The sequence below is a fragment of the Neophocaena asiaeorientalis genome, unplaced genomic scaffold, assembly GCF_003031525.2.
Source record: "Neophocaena asiaeorientalis asiaeorientalis breed wild unplaced genomic scaffold, Neophocaena_asiaeorientalis_V1.1 scaffold202, whole genome shotgun sequence".
NCBI lineage: Eukaryota > Metazoa > Chordata > Mammalia > Artiodactyla > Phocoenidae > Neophocaena > Neophocaena asiaeorientalis.
In genome coordinates, this window is record NW_020172627.1 from 1,451,746 (window position 1) to 1,468,885 (window position 17,140).

Below are 17,140 nucleotides of genomic sequence, written 5' to 3' on the forward strand. Positions count from 1 at the left end.
CAGGACAATTTACAGACTTACTGGAATTAATAAGAGTTCAAGCAAGGTTGCTAAATACAAGACCAATATGTAAAATCCAACAATACTCTTATAAACTAGAAAATGTGATTTAAAAAATGTTACTTACTATAGCAACAAAAGCTGTAGGATAATTAGGAGTTAATGTAAGATGTGCATGACCTTATAAAAGTGAAAGACATAATGGAATTATGCCTTTATAATATATATTATAAACAGAGTGATATGCCCTATTCATAGATGAGAAACTCAGTAAACAATCCTCCCTAAGTAATCTGTACAGTCATTACAATTTCAAAAACAACAAAATCCAAATGCGACAAGCTGATCCCAAACAAAGGTTCAGGAACTAAGACATTTTTTGGAAGATGAGGGGAATCATTCTACCATATATGATTGCCAATTATAAAGCTACAATTATTAAAACAGTGGGTTATTGGCAAAGTTAAGTAAGTGGACCAATTTAACAGAGTACAGAGCCCAGAAACATTCCCATAATTACATGGAAATTAGATATAGTGATAGAGGAAGGCTTACAAGTCAGGAGGGAAAGGATGAACTATTTTTTTAAAAGGTGCTAGAAAAAGCAACTATCCACATGGTGTTTACAAGAGAATTTATGAGAATGTAATCAAGACTTTAGGTTAGGAAAGGGGCTCTTAAATAAGGAAACAAAATGAAACATGAAAAGACTGAATTTGACTATATTTAAATTAAAAACTGTATGATAAACGTCACAAAAAAGTTCTGTGTTCTAATCCTCCATATTTTCATGCAAAATAAAAAGATCCCTCACAAAACTAAAAATCTATAAAATAGCTAGGAATAAACCTAATATGAAATGTGCAAGACCTTCATGAAGAAAGTTATTAAAATTTTATCCAAGAATATAACATACTCTAATAAAATGAGGCCTATCATGATGCTAATGGGAAAAACTACGTTAATTAAAAGAAGCCTATTATCCTCAAATTAATGTATAAACTAATACAATCCCAATCAAAAGAGCAACACAATTTTAGTGGAACTTAATAAACCGATTCTAAGATTCACCTGAAACAGAAAATGCACAAGAATAAGACAATGAAGAGGGGGGAAAAAGGAAGGGAAACATGCCTACAGATAGCAAAACACTGTACAAAGTTGGACAGGGAAGTGTGTGTTCACTAGAATAGAATCTAGATCCACTGTCCAGAAACAGACAATTTAGCATATGATAAACTAGGCATTTCAAATGGATGGAGAAAAGATTGGACTATTCAATAATGGTAGGAACAAATTGCCTTTTCATTTTTGTTTGGGAAAGAGGGTAAAACCCCTAAGAGAGAAAATGATCTATAGTGAAACGAGGCCAACATAACATGAACAAGCAACTTGTAATGGAGGATCTACAAATGGCCAAAAAACATGGAAATGTTTAGTTTTATAAGTAATCAGGGAAATTCAAGCTAAAACAAGGTATTTTCAACCACAATATTGTTTAGGAAAACAAACTTCCGAGATTGATACGGCCTACTGTTGGCAAGGGTGTGGAGAAATGGTCCTTTTATGGAGTATGAATTGAAGGAAGCACTTTCACTACAACCATTAAAATAAAAAATCCACCTAATTTTAATTCCAGCAATTACATGAAGGTTGAGCTATACTTAGAGGAACGAAAGGATGTGTTGTATGTATGCAACGTTAAATGAAAAGTTAATAGTTGCAAAGTAATAAAGATGATAATCCCATTTTTGTAAATCACAAATAAAACAAAACCAGCTGCTGTAACAAAAAGACTCCAAAAGACAGTGGTTTAAACAAGTCAGGAATTTATTTTGCTCTTAAGTTAACAGGTGAAAGGGAAACAGTTCAAGACTGGCAGGCCAATGTCTCCATCCTCAGCACACGACCTCTCCCCACCGCATGTCACTGCTTAAGCTCCCACAGGCATCTCGGCCAGCACAAAGGGGAATGCTGAATGGAGTGGACACCCAATTCCTTATTTAAGGGCCCAGTCTGGATGTTCTCTTTGTAGCCCATTGCCTGGTCACGTGGCCACAATTAACCATAAGGGAGGCTGGCAAGTAGAGTCGTGAGCTGAGCAGCCACGTGTTCAGGTAAAAAGCAGGAATCTTACCAGTAAAGGAGAAGGGGAAAACAGACATTACAGCAGCAGTCGGCTGCACGCATCTGTAAAGGCATGGAAAACAGCCTGGAAGAATACACACCAAATACAGTACTTATCTCTGGAAAACGAACAAGAGGGGGTGGGGAGGCAGAGTACGGCTTGAAAATTTTTAAAGAGTGATAGTATATTCATGTATTAACTAAGGAATTTTAAAAATTTCACAAAATTTTAGAATCCTTTATTGTAGCTTAATACCAATATAACATTTTAAATACATTATCAATATTGTACAAAGCTTTTAAAGTTCCAAAAGTTAGATATTATCTAAATGAAAAAGTTACTCTATGTTGTTAAAACCACGACTTAGAGCATCTTCCTCTAAGTCTCTCCACCCAGAGGCACGATGACGATGTTTACAGGTATCCATACTGAGACACAGGCAAGGCGGTGACTACCCAAGGTCTCAGCTGGTGGCAGAGCTGAGACAAGGCTTGGAGTGAAGGCCACCTTGCTGTGACTGTATCATAACTTTTGCTGGCATTTTCTACTTGATGAGAAGGCTACAACTTCCCTAGCTTGGTAGAGTTTAGATTTCACACAACAGAGCTAGGATGCCAAAGCACTTCACACTCGTGAACTGCATTGGTACTTTAATCCGAGAACAAAAGGGATGCAATTTTCTTAATTGAAATTGATTACATTTCAATTAATGACTTGATTACAAAAATAAAAATTAAAAAAGAACCTCCCAGAAACAAAAGTCATTAATTTTGACTCCCTTCTGAGCCAAGTAGTCAAGTTTAGGATGTACTGACCTGTTTAAAAGTCTCTATTATTTCTAGATAATGATGGCAGAATGAAGAAAATAATAGAATCTTCTTCCTCTAATACCGAACTACTTTAAAAACAGAATAAAATAAAAAAGCCAGAATCCAAAAAAAGAAACAGAAAATTCTGGTGGGAATTATGACTCTGACAATGACATCTCCTAATCTAAGGGGAAGGATTCATGGCCCAAGCTATTTAACAAAATCTCAGAACAGAAAAGTAAAACCCAAGTCCTCCAACCAAAAGCTGCATGCTGCCCAGCAGAGGCTCTCCCCGACCTCCAAACCCACACCCCTTCTCTCTGGGTGGCAGGGAAGAGCATACAGGAGATCTGGACCCAGCTGCCTGATTTTAGCATGAGCTAGATGTAAAGAAACAGCATGGGAGGAAGGAGAGTACAATACAGAAAAATCAGAAAGAGTGAAAACAGCAGGCCAGAGGAAACAACTCTAAGAAACGAACTGCACCGTGACAGCTCTAGAAGACATTTAAGGAAGCCAATGAACTTCAGAAAACAGGACTTCAGAGCTGTGATGATAAAACAATGACAAGGAAAGAAAAACAACGCTAAGAAAACAAACTAAGGATCAAAACAACATCATCACAAAACTCTAAACACATAAACAACAGCCAGAAAGAGATGCAGCTGAAAACCAAACCTCTAAAACAGGAGAGTCACGGCGAACGGAACGGGAAAAGAGAGATGAAGATGACTGGACAGAATAAGGAGAACAATGATGTCTGATATAAAGTTACCAGCATCCTTAGAAAGACAGACAATGAATAAGGTAAAAAAGGTTCCAAGTTCCCGCCCAGGATGTAAGCAGAGAGAGGGCTGGAATGGTGCTCACCATGTGGTGACGATGCTATATCCGGGTGTGGTCTGGAGCAATGTCCGTGTGCGTGTGTGTGTGCGTTGGTGGTTTTATTTGTACCTACTTTTGGTTCTGCTTGAGTTTTTTTTTTAAGATAACATATATTTTCCTAAAACCACTATTCACTATGCGGGGGGGAAAGGTGCCCTTTGCTTAAAATAAAGCCAGTGTAAACTGAGAAAACTACAAGTTTCTGAAAATACATGTCTCATCATTTACTATCAAGCTATTCCATGCTTTACTAATAAAAATACCTGTCAATTTAACAGTACCTTAACAGAAGATCGTTTAAAGGCAACTAATAGGACTCAAAAGGTAACAAGTCTGATCTCTTTTTTGGGTGGCAAATGATCGATTTAAACATTTAAAAGCTAGGTACCCAAAACAATTCTGTTATCAGATACTGACGAACTGATTTACTGAACAGGTCTAACTGAATATAAGACATGTTTTTAGCACCAATAAAAAGAATTCTTGAGAGTTCTGGTCTATAAACTTCTAAATGAGTAGTAATGTATTCCCTGACAGCATCTTCTGGGTAAAAGAACAAATGTGTTCCAAGGATTGACAGTTAGGTCCCTGATTTCATAATTAATTTTGGAAAAAAAAAAAAAAGAAATCCAGGTATTTGGAAAAAAAAAAGAAATCCAGGTATTTTTTAAGTTTCAGAGAACTTCTTCCTCCTTAACGTTTTAATTATGAGGTAGCTATCATTCAAAGTAAACATCAAATGCAGCCGACTTCCACTGACAAAACATGACTATTAATCATAAGATTAATAATCAGAAATTTCCACTAGAAAAAGTCAATTTAAAGTTCAGAAGGTAATATTGATTAGCAGTATTCTGGCTTGAGTTTCCAAATTCCTTCACCACCTGAAGTTCTATGAAAAGTGCACAGATTTCTCAATAGTTCTCGAAAGACACAAGACTGTGATGCTGATAACTTGGATTCAAACTCCTGCAGTATCTCCCGAGTGCTGGCCTGGCCATCAACTTGGGCCTGAAAGGCAATGAAGTTTCTCATTTCTACCAGAAGGTCATCGTGTTCCATGCTGGAAGGCGGAGGAGTCGAAGCCTCTGGAAGGTACCCACTTTCACTTTCTAAGCGCTCTGGCAAAATTAGGTGGTTTCTAGCTCTCATTTTGGCCAACAGTGAGGATGAAGTGAGGGCCCCGGATGAAGGCTCTGCGTCTTCAACTTTTCCTCTAAAATGCTCCGAAATATTATCTTTTCCATCCTTTTTCATAGTGCTGTCCTGGAGAAAGAAGACCAGTGCATCGATATATTTAATCTCCAGTTTACGCTCCCACTACTTATTTCTCCAAAGGCTCTGAGGAGCCATAAGATAACACACATGCCCAGGGCACTGAGGTTGATGGAGAATGGATGATACACCGTCTAATGGAAAGGGAAAGGAGGAGAGTCAAGTGTCTAAATGCACCCACTCTTAGAAAACATTTCCTAAAAAACCCAAAACTACACTATTTGCTTCGTCACCATCCTGAGGGACGAGAGTGGAGGGAGGGCAGAGAGGGTGGGGCCGGGCTTCCGAAGAAGGCTTCTAGGGAAACCGTCTCCAGCAGGTACGAGCTCTGTGGGCATTTACTGTTCTTCCTCCCAAATTTTCCCGGATCTGAGCACCGTGGGATAAGGAACAATATCAGAGCTGTACTTCCTTCACTTTTAAATCTTTTTACTACTTTACACCTCATGTGAGTTTCCTTAGAACAGCTACATAAATCTAGTTTTTCTTCACATTCCTACTGCTAAAAGAACATAACACAGGAAGTCAAAAAAAAAGATTCTCTATTCCTAAATGTGTTCATATTAATCTAAAACAGGAATCTGAACCTGGGAGTTTTCAAATTTTATAAGTAACATGACCCTTAAGCAGAAAAAAACAAAGTATTAAATGATAAAGAGTACGGCCTACTATTTACTCTCAGTGAAGCGCTCAAGGCCTTCGGGGTTGTAGGACAGGCAGAGAAGGGCACAATGCTCTGGCAGCTAGGAAATTACAAACAACATTCAATAAAGGCCCTCTAGACCTTTAGTCTAGAGGGCAGTGGTCCTTGGAGCTAGTACTTCACCTCCGGATGGGGCAGGCGGTATGGGCAACAACTCACACATCACCCATCCTTATATGAACTTTTGGAAGACGAAACAGAGATTCTACTATGGATCTTGGGTTAAAGACTTTGTCTTTTCTAGGAAGTTCGCTGGCCCTTTTAAATTCACACAAAAGTACTTCATAAATGCATGAAAGTGCATACATACAATGCAAACATCAGATGTCACTGTGCCAGTGACGCTCTTCACATGCAGAATCGAGTGAAATTTTCATGGCAATTCAATTAAGTAGATCTCACAAATGAAAAGTGGATAGGCTATCAGATTACCTGGCATTTCTCCTTTGGAGACGTTGAAGAGGGATGCTGCACAGAGAAGCTGGAGTTCCTTTTCTGACCAAATCTTCTCCTAAATACGGAAGAGAGTCATAGTTGATAAAATGTAACTTTGTGACAGATGAGAATGCCCTTCCAACAACTAAACTCCCCTTGGAGCAATTTTCTTCTGCACGGTTATTCTTTCACAGCCATGATGCTTCTGCTCTATCCCCTGAGATTCCCGTACTTTACTCTCCTAGTAAAGTAGTAGAAATTATTACTGCATCTCAAGTAAAAACCACTCAATATCCTTGCTCAACTTACTACCCTTGAATTCTAGGTAGGGAAACTATTCTAAAAGAGCACACTGAATACCATAGTAATTACTGATTGCTGAAACCTAGCTAATCATCTTATTAAAGTTTAATCGTTATTCTGTACCTCTTACTATTTTTTATGACATCACCTCTTAAGCAAAACAGATTTCTCCTTTCCCTGAAAAATCAGCTTTGGAAAGGAGGGAGTGAAAGCAAAGAAGAAGGTAAGATGATAAAAGTCTTTCCCCAAGTCACATACATCTGGCTGACCCAATCCCTCCCTGAGAGATTTTCTATTGCTTCAGATAAACGGGAGGAGGTATCCCCGCCTGCCCTGATTTTACTTCCAGCCCAGCAGGTTTGGCCTCCTCACAAGCATGGCAGGGTGGCAACCTCTTACTTTCTTCCTGCTGGTGTACCAGCCACCACCCTGTGGCCGGTCCAGGTGGGAACACCAGATGCTGCTCCCAGACACCGCTGCCGAGAGAGTCGCAGTGCTTTGAGGGCATCCTGGGCCACACGGTTGGCCTCTGCCTCCACCAGCACGTAGTCTGGACTGGCTCCGTCCATGATGGCATCATGCTTCATGATGCTGTGCACACCCACTGACAAGAGCAAAGGAAACAGTGAACATGTTATTTCAGCTCGTACATAATCACACGTTTTCTTCTGTATAGGCTAGAGTGTTGTGGGTAGAGGAAACATCATGAACGTTTTTAGCTGCTATTCACCCGTGATCACCAGGACCCAGGAACTTTTACAAATGCTGCTGCTCTTCACCTGCATCTCTACCCGATGAGGGAGGGACTATCAACTGTCACTGCTTTGTATAATCAAAGCATAATGCTTTAATAACCACACTTCAACATAAATTCTTCACTGTTACCTGGAAAACTTTAAAATCTTCTACTAATATATTCTCTACTGAAGGGGGAAAATATACAAACATAAAATAAAACTACAGAATTTCTAAAAAGTAATGATGATGGAAGCACTACATATCAGAAGAATCCAATGCAGTCATCAGTGGAAAATGCATAGCCCTAAATATGTCTATCAATAAAAATGAAAACAAAAATAAAGGAACTGAATTCCAAGTCAAACAGTTTTATAAAAATTAGGACCAAAAAAACTCATCAAAACAAAAACAAAAGCAACAGGAAGAAAATACTGAAGATAAAAGCATAAATTAATGAGGTAGAGAACAACCATGGATCTAATTAATAAATCAAAAACCTGGTTTATTGGGGAAAAAAAATCACAAAATAGACAATCTACTAGCTTAACCTGACAAAGGAAACGGGGGAAAAATATACAAAATTAGAAATGACAAGGGGGAAATTATCTTGAAAAAGAAGCCAATTTAAAAAAAATTATTACGAGTATTTTCTATGCCTCCATGCAAATAAACTTGAAAACTAGACAAGACAAACAACTTTTCTTAGGAAAATAGACCAAGAACTGTAGAAAAAAACAGAGCACGTTACCAATGAACTACCTTACAAGAAAGCATCAGGCCCAGGTGGTTTCCTTCTGAGATGCCATATGTAAGCCTGCTTTCCTGAACAGAAACCGATTCAGCAATCTTTGGAAAGTCAAGGCTGTCACCTTGGGAACACAGTGACTGGTGAGACCTGAGTAAGACAGTCCCAGGGATGACTAATTTGTGCAGGCTGGCCGGTCCCTCCAGGGTCCTGAGCAATTGTTGAGTCTGCTTTCCTAATTTTTCTCCCTTGATATTAGCTACCAGCTCTCCTACTTCCAGAGTGCCTGCCTCTGGCCATGCCCCTGTCTCTCTCCCCCATGATCTGTCACTTTACTCTCCTGTGTTTGTTAAATCAGATAAATATAGCATGCAGAGAAATCACCTATGAATGTTCAGGTAGTACAAATCTATTTTAAGCATTGCACCCCTCCTGTATGTGGTTAGAAGTCGAGTCCTATTGTTCTCCAAGGTTCAAATTCTCCTAGGAAAGAGAGGTGAAAATGATTTTCAAAAATGTCAATACATTTCAAATCTGAGTTTTAGAAGGAAAAATACTTCCAGTTGACCACACACTCTGCACTGTCAGGAAAGGCTGCTTCCGCTAGAAGTGGCCCCCTCATTTCTATTCCTAGCACACCTGTGGCAAGGTCAGCAAAAGGAGTACCTGATTTTCTGAAAAGCTTTTCCAGGACGTAGTCGTCATGGCTGCGTTCCTTGGGCTCGCTCTCAGTTTCATTGTCCTGCCTCCGGTACTGCTTCTTCTTCACCAGGTGTGGAATTCGAGTTCCCTCAAACTTGGCATCTCTGCGGTGCTTAGAGCTCTTAAGCTTTTGCTTCGGCCTCAGATGTTTCTCCAGGGTCTTTTCTTCTGCCACATGATGTTTCGTTTTCGACTTGTGCTTATAAAAATTATTTTCTGTTTGCTCACTCTCCCAAAGAGGTTCTGTTTGAACCCGGCAGCTTTCTCTTTTATCAGAAAGACCCTCCTTTTCATCGATGCTTTCCTCACCAGACATCCTGTACATTTTGCTGATTCTTGGAGAATCTGAACCTTCCCTGTTTCCATGAATCACTGAGGAATCCTGCAGTCTGGACACTGCACCTGTCTCTTCTCCAAGCCTCTCACTGTTAGTTAGACTACAAGACGTTTGAGGGTCATCTTTCAAAGGACCACCTAGATTAGAAGTTACTGCATTCACTTCAGGTCCTAGAGCTGCAGATTTCTCTTCAGATGACGTGGCAACGTTTGCAGATGTGTTAGAACCAGGGAACTTTTTACCTACTGGAATGTTCTGGTCTGTTCCAAAAGCCGGTTGAAGTTTTCTTTTTAAATGGCGTTTGGGTGTCTGAACATCTGAACCAGTTCCTGTGAAAGGGAAAAACATGCTAGTGTTATACTGCGTAATTCTTATGTATTTCGTTACATTAAGTTAAATTACTTTATGGAATACCTGCAAAAATAGCACTTGTTTCAGTGCTCTGGGATGTATCAGGACTAGTCAGAGTAAACAGCTCATAAAGATCATTGGATTTGAAAAATCGCCTTTGCTTTGGATCTTTTAGCACTCTATTTGTCAAAAACTGCTTGAAGATTTGTCTAAAAAGATAGAAATCAAGCTGGTATGAAACAATGTTTAGCTGTACCTCAGAATTCTAAACATACAGTAATTGTTTATTAATAAGGTAGAAAAACAATCAGGTTCAAAGACATTTTTAAAAAACACACAATAAGACATCTAAGCTTATTTTAATGAGAAAGGAAAAAAAAAACAAGATAAAAAACCCAAAACACATATTGCTCAGTTACAGCAACTATTGCTCTAAGATGGAAAGACTTCTTTTTTATTTTTTAATTAATTAATTTGCTGTGTTGGGTCTTCATTGCTGTGCACAGGCTTTCTCTAGTTGCCGCGAGCGGGGGATTCTCTTGTTGCCGAGCGCGGGCTCAGTAGTTGTGGCTCGCGGGCTTAGTTGCTCCGCCGCATGTGGGATCTTCCCAGACCAGGGCTCGAACCCATGTTCCCTGCATTGGCAGGCAGATTCTTAAGCACTGCACCACCAGGGAAGTCCCAAGACTTCTTAAAGTACTATTTTTTAAAAATCCCCTGCTCCAAACCCTGGCAGCGTGCCTCTCCCTCCTGCACACCCGCAACCAGGAGAGCACCCTCCGGTCAAGGAGCACAGCCACGTGTACTGACCGGTGGTAAATCTTCTCTTCAATGGTGCCTGCGGTCAGAAGCCTGTACACCGTCACCTGTTTCTTCTGGCCTATCCGCCACGCTCGCTCCCGGGCCTACGGTAGAAGAGATGCAGCTCAACAAGGGCCCTTCTCAGCGATAAGCACTGATTAATAGCCGGTCGCTTCCTTCCACTCCCGAAATTAGAATTTTGGCTAATGAGGCTAAGTACAACCAAGGCCTATTAAGGAAGATAAACAGGCAGGTGACAAAACAGACCTAGCCAACTCTACCTGGAAAACAATGTGTGTCTGTCCCCTCCCACGTTCTCTTTTTACCCATGTCTAGTGTGCCTGCTACGGGAAAACTGTGAAGACCCTTACTCCAAGCTGAAGACAAGCTACAACCAAGATGTGGGCTATATGCTGAGGGTAACGTGGCACCGAAGGACGCTCCCGAGTGCAAGCCATCAGATAGTATGTCACCAACACGCTCTTTTAAACAAAATAAACGGACCTGCACGTCTGTGCTTGGGTTCCAGTCAGGGTCATAGATGATGACTCGGTTTGCCCCCGTCAGGTTGACTCCTAGGCCACCCACCCGAGTGGTCAGAAGAAACACAAATATGGATGTGTCCTAGAGGTAAGACACACAACACTCAGTATGCACATGGAAGACTAGTTACAGCTCTTCACCTCTGCCTTTACATATTCTCCACACGGAAGCCTGTTCCCAATACAAGCAATGGGTTATGCCCCAGAAACCTTTGGTCAGCCAAGATCCCATCTCACAGCTTCTACTTTTAATATCAATTATATTAGCAATATTTAAACCCGGGTTTTCGAGAAGGAATACACATTCTCTGTTTAAACACAACACATCCCAATAATCCAGAAATGCACTGAGTTAAAAGCACCCACTGCCCAATCCCAGATGTAGCACTGTGGGTGCAGACCTCTCCTTCTTTCCCCTCCGCACAAAGCAGCACCATGTGACTTCATCATTCTGTTCACTTGTTACCTCATTGTATCTTGTAATCAGTGGTTGTCTTGAAGCTATCGCAGTGGTACCATCCATCTTGAGATAGGAATACTTTTGGGCCCTAAGGAATACTTCAAATATGTCCAACATCTGTTTGGGAAAAGGGGTGGAGGATATAAGAGTTTAAAAATCAAATGTACACCTCCAGTGAGTACTCCACATTTGTGTAAAGAGTCACATCCTTCCCAAAAGGCTTATATTAAAAGGGGTTTCCTGATTCGAGGAAGATAAATGTAATTACTGCAAGAATATTTTTGGTATTTCCATACTGTTAATTCTTACAAGTTTTGTAATCAGCACAGCATTTATTTGAGTTCAGACCCAAACTCACCTGCACCCCATAATCACATGGTAATAAACCTTTTTTAAAAAGCCGACTTCTGGGCACCAACTCTAGAGAAAGGTCCCATCTCCCAAAGAGCTTTGCAGGCTGCCACTTCAGGGTCAATGGGTGGATTTGCCTTTGGAATCAGTATTTTAGACAATACCTCATTTTTTGAATAATGGTTGTGAGTCATAAAGAACCAACTTGTTTCTTGTATGAGGTTTGTATACTCACCTGTCTGGACTGAGAAAACAGCAATACTCGTTGGCCCTGCTTGTGCCATATTTTCAACAAGGACTCAACAACTATCATTTTCCCAGAACGTTTCCAGTGTCCAAACTGATCTTCCCCTAGTTCCTCATCTGGAATTCCTTTAAGATTCTTGGGGCCTCCAGAAAAGAGATCAGGGTGGTTGCAGATTTTTCTTAGGGCTACAAGTCCAGAGAAAATCTACGGTACAAAAGAATTATGTGCACTCAGATTACCCCACGTAAAATACTATTCAGTCCGGAAGGAAAGGAAGGAGGCTGTTTGATATGTAACACAGATTAAAAAGTAATTCTTCACCAGCTTCTTAGTTTCCTCCCTAACCACAGCATATTAGGAGCTGGAAGAAATCAACCTTTACACATCTTCTTTTCCTGATAGGGCACGTTCTCTAAAAACAAAAAAAATCCTTTTGGACCAAACATATCTACCAGGGTCACATTCAACTGCTGATGATTTATTTTCCCTCTAGAAAAAAAAAGTATGCAGTTCACAGTATATAAAATACGGACTCACCTTTTAAATATAAATAAGAAACATCACGCCCATCTAAAATTTAGGGAAATCTATCATGTAACTTAACAAATGCATTTATTATTTTTTTAAACATTTTTACTGGAGTATAATTGCTTTACAGTGGTGTGTTAGTTTCTGCTTTATAACAAAGTGAATCAACTATACATATACATATATCCCCATATCTCTTCCCTCTTGCGTCTCCCTCCCTCCCACCCTCCCTATCCCACCCTTCTAGCTGGTCATAAAGCACTGAGCTGATCTCCCTGTGCTATGTGACTGCTTCCCACTAGCTATCTATTTTACAAACAAATGCATTTAAATATTATACTCCTAAGTACCTCACTAGAAGTTCTGTATTTTAACATGTGCGTCGGAGGTTGAAATTCCCTTTACCTTTACATTAGTTTATCAGAAAACATACCCACGTGGAAAATCTACGGATGGGAACGACGTGCAGGAAGGTCTCACCCCTGACTCAAGTCACACTCACCAGTATAAAAACTCAAGTGGAAAAAGATAAATCATAAATTAAGCCAAAAACCAAAGAGTATGGTAGTTTTAACTAGTAAGCAGTCAAACAAATAAACAATAAACGATCTGAACAAAGCAGGAACCCCATCACCACTCCCCAGAGTCATCTGTTACTTGTCTTTCTTCCTGGACATCTCTGCTGTCCAACACAGCAGTCACAAGCTATGTGTGGCCACTGAGCACGTGAAGTGTGTAGTCCAAATTGAGATGTGTTACCAATGTAAAATACCCAATTTTGAAGACTTAGTACAAATAAGAGTAAAATATCTCAGTAGTTTAAAATTTTTGATTACATATGAAAATATTTTAGATACATCAGGCTAAACAAAATATATTATCAAAGTTGATCTCACCTGTTTTGCTTTTTAATCTTTTTTAATGTGAGTACTAGAAAATTTTAAATCACACATGTAGCTTGTGTTCTCTATCTACTGGACAGTGCTGATCTAGACCACCTAAGGCTTCACAACTTGGAGACACGTGAAGATAAGTTAAGGGGAGATACAGGAGAGATGAATAAATGTGAATGATTTCAAAACCTCCTAGAGATGCCAATGACAGATGAAACAAATAGTAAGAGCTGGGTAAAAGAACGAAAATGCCTTAATCTGGAGGAAAAACCATGTAGATACTACGGAACACAGGCAGCCTCGTCACCCACACTCATCTCTATCTGGCTCCACGCAGGAGGCAGCAAAGTGTGTTTCCGAGCATCCCATGCTGCTCAGCTGTACCTCCAACGAGGATGGACCAAGGACTAAGGAAGTCTTACCTGTCAAATAAAAATACAATTCACGCTTCAAGATACTGAAGCACAAAGAAGTTGAAGAGTTTACGTGAAGCTTTTGACTAAAGCTGATGATAAACTTACTACATGTGCTGAATGAAGAGACGTTTACCCACATATATTGCTGAATATGGCCAATAACTAAAATGTTATTACTTATACAAAAATGTATAACAATAATTCTTCCTCTGTGCAGCCCAGCAGTCCGGGGCTGCTCCCGACAGGCTACAGAGGAACAGCAATCCCTGTAGGACCCACCATTACAGACCCTGTTGTCTAGTGCATTCTTCCACTGGACCATGCAGTGCTGGGTTCAAGTGTAACAGTGCTGCGGTACAGATAAAAAGGGAGCATGCTCAAACTGTGTGTTCTCTTACTTCTGGAAGGGCTTCAAATGAAGGGAAGGTTCACACCCAGATATTTTCCAGAGGGTAATAATAGTGAATCCTTGACTAGTACTAGTTTCCTTTCCTCCCCCACTTTCCTTGGTCCACAATTCTTTCTCCAGCTTCTATTATTTGGCTGACCTGCATCTCTCCATTGAGAATTCTGTAAACTTCTTTGGAATCAATGAAATTTTGGTAGACTTTATGTTGCTCATCTGTAAGACGGCAAAATAAGACCTAAGGGGAGAATAAAAACAGAGCTGAAAAAAAAAAACTTAACAAAACAAAATAACTCAAATAGTAACAAAATTTACTAATCAAAAGAACACAATGTATGTAATTTTCAGTGTACGTCTTATTAAAAACAAAACAAAAAGAAGCCACATCTCAGAGCTGAGCAAAGAAGAGCTCCCTCCTCTCAAGAGGCCCCTCCGTTTCTGTCTTCCATCCACTTTTTGGTCCCCATGGCATATGGTCCCCACCCCACTATCCCGGGAGTCCCTGAAGCCTGGCTTCCTGCTCATGGGGAAATTCAGGACCAGGTGCACAGCGCTTCCTCCATCCCAGCCTTCGAGTGCTCAGACCATCTCAGCTCGCAATCCCCTCAACCCACTCTTCACTTCAGCAAACCTGACCAGGGACCTTAACCTTACCTGGCACACCCCCTCCCCTTCCTGGAGTTCTAAACCATCCCCAAGTTTACCAGACTCACCTCTGACAACCCCTTACCCTGCCAGCCCAACAGCATCTACTAACCCACGCCCCCACGTTCCCCTCACCCCCCGACATTCTGCTTCTCAACCCTCCTCTCCTTCTCTAAGACCACTGCCACCATTTCACGGCCTATGTTCCTCGGCTAGTCACAAACCCACGGTATTTTCCTTCAGCTACCCCTCTGCCACCCACTGCATCTGCCCTGCAAACTTCCAAATGAAGAGGAACTCAACTGCCTGCCTTCTCCACTCCTTTGTGGTAAGTGCTGAGTGCCGCTGGAGACAGTCCCACCAGGCGGCGTCCTAGAGAGGACCCCTTCCACCCCCCGCTCAGCACCTGCTCAAACCCAGATGGCCGTGACAACACTCCTCACTCTCCCCAAGCCACCCACCCACCACCTGTGTCTCCACCTCTACTTAAAAACATCAAAAACAAAAAAACAGAAATAGAAACTGAAGCTATCAGGCCTGATTTCCTAATTTTCACTCTGTAAAATGTATCTATTTCTTCATCTGTCACACCTGGTTGTTCTCCTTTATTCTCAGACCAGTAGGTCCCTACAAGGGATCCAGGACAACCCTTTCATCTTTGCACCAGATCTGAAAACCCACTCATCTTCCTCAGATCAGTGCTCCACACCTTAGATGCTCCAAAAACTGACGGGGATGCTTCCCTGGTGGCACAGTGGTTAAGAATCCTCCTGCTAATGCAGGGGACACGGGTTCGATCTGTGGTCCGGAAAGATCCCACATGCCGCGAAGCAACTAAGCCTGTGCACCACAACTACTGAGCCTGCGCTCTAGAGCCCGTGAGCCACAACTACTGAGCCCGCGTGCCTAGAGCCCGTGCTCCACAACAAGGGAAGCCACCGCGATGAGAAGCCCTCGCACCGCAACTAAGAGTGGTGCCCGCTCGCCGCAGCTAGAGAAAGCCCGTGCACAGCAACGAAGACCCAATGCAGCCAAAAATAAATAAATTAAAAAAAAAAACTGAGGGGGGAAAACTCCCTGAAAGGATGTGCACAATGACCACCTCCACTTCCCCACCCTCCGGTCACTCCTGAGCCCAGCAGGCTCACCTGTCGTAGGCAGGTATATACAGCTGTAGACTAGCCTGCCCCACAGCACCAGAGACCACACCTGTTAGCCTCACCTATTCTGTGTGTGAAAAGCAGGGTGAATGCCAGGTACACCTGTGCTTTAGGAATGTTTTGATAATTCTTGTATTTACAGACCTGTTCATTTTTATCTGGCAAAGAAAGGCTCATTTTGACATCCGACTTCATTCTCCGCAGTAGGTATGGATTTATGGTGTCTCGTAGAACACATGCACACTTATAAGCAGTTTTAACCTTTAATAAGAGAAAAGGGGAAACAATTACTGTGCATCTGAGGAACGCATTTGTTCTTACCTCTCAATTGATTCCAATGCTTAAAAAAATGTTTTTAAAAGAATGACCAATGGTTTACAAAATTGTGGGAAACAGTAGGAAAATGGTTTGTAAAACTTTAAGTTCCATATACTCCAGGACGCAGTAGCTTTCATAATAATATCATCAATAAAAAAAAACAAAACAAAACTTTTCATTAACCAAAATGTCTGCAAGAACAACTGGTAATTTTGTGCCCTGTTCCACCTCTATTTAATTATTATTATATAGTTAAACCCTAAAGTGGAGATTTATTCAGTGCTTGACCCCCTCTAGGGAAAAAAACTGCTTTCAAACAAATCTCAGTTTATAATCTTGTACTCTCCAATAGCCACAAAGGAACTGCTACTCTGCAAGACTGAAGATCAAACACTAACTCAGGGAAACGCTGCAGCAAGGGGAACAGCAGATAATAAGCAGAGATTACTGCCCACAGGAGACTCAGAGAGTAAGTTCAAGAAAAGCCCTATGATCCCAGAAATGAAAGGTCACTCCAGCCTAAAATGGAGCATATGGCTCTGTAATGGAGCACAGCCACATGAGATGGGTATTAACTGTCCAGAGAAAAACAAAGACCCACAGTGCAGGAAACCACTCTCTCTGCAATTCACTTAAAGGCAAACAAAGAATTCAATAAATTATTGATACTCTGAAAAAAATCTAAATAGGCTTAACAACCTAGTAAATACTATTTAATGGAACAAGAAAATTTCCAACCAAAGCTTAAATTTAAGAAAGTTATCAGCAAAATGAATAATTAAAAGAGCTTGAATAAACACAGAAAAATTCAAGTTAAAAAATTAACATGGTCGGGCTTCCCTGGTGGCGCAGTGATTGAGAGTCCACCTGCCGATGCAGGGGACACAGGTTCGTGCCCCAGTCCGGGAAGATCCCACATGCCGCGGAGCGGTTAGGCCCATGAGCCATGGCCGCTGAGCCTG

General features: G+C 41.0%; 1 protein-coding gene across 2 annotated transcripts in view; it reads right to left on the reverse strand.

Moving 5' to 3' along the window:
- Positions 1–1,829: 1,829 nt before the first annotated feature.
- ERCC6 (ERCC excision repair 6, chromatin remodeling factor) overlaps positions 1,830–17,140 on the reverse strand; it is a 74,057-nt gene continuing 58,746 nt past the window's right edge. For both annotated transcript variants that reach the window (XM_024739064.1, XM_024739063.1), the window contains exons 11-21: positions 16,005–16,121; positions 14,198–14,293; positions 11,801–12,016; positions 11,221–11,331; positions 10,717–10,836; positions 10,222–10,316; positions 9,475–9,620; positions 8,688–9,389; positions 6,938–7,142; positions 6,233–6,311; positions 1,830–5,088 (exon numbers count right to left, since the gene is read on the reverse strand). In XM_024739064.1, coding sequence (XP_024594832.1) covers positions 4,666–5,088; positions 6,233–6,311; positions 6,938–7,142; positions 8,688–9,389; positions 9,475–9,620; positions 10,222–10,316; positions 10,717–10,836; positions 11,221–11,331; positions 11,801–12,016; positions 14,198–14,293; positions 16,005–16,121 — 2,310 coding nt within the window. In that variant the 3' untranslated portion in view covers positions 1,830–4,665. The remainder of the gene's footprint in view (positions 5,089–6,232; positions 6,312–6,937; positions 7,143–8,687; positions 9,390–9,474; positions 9,621–10,221; positions 10,317–10,716; positions 10,837–11,220; positions 11,332–11,800; positions 12,017–14,197; positions 14,294–16,004; positions 16,122–17,140) is intronic.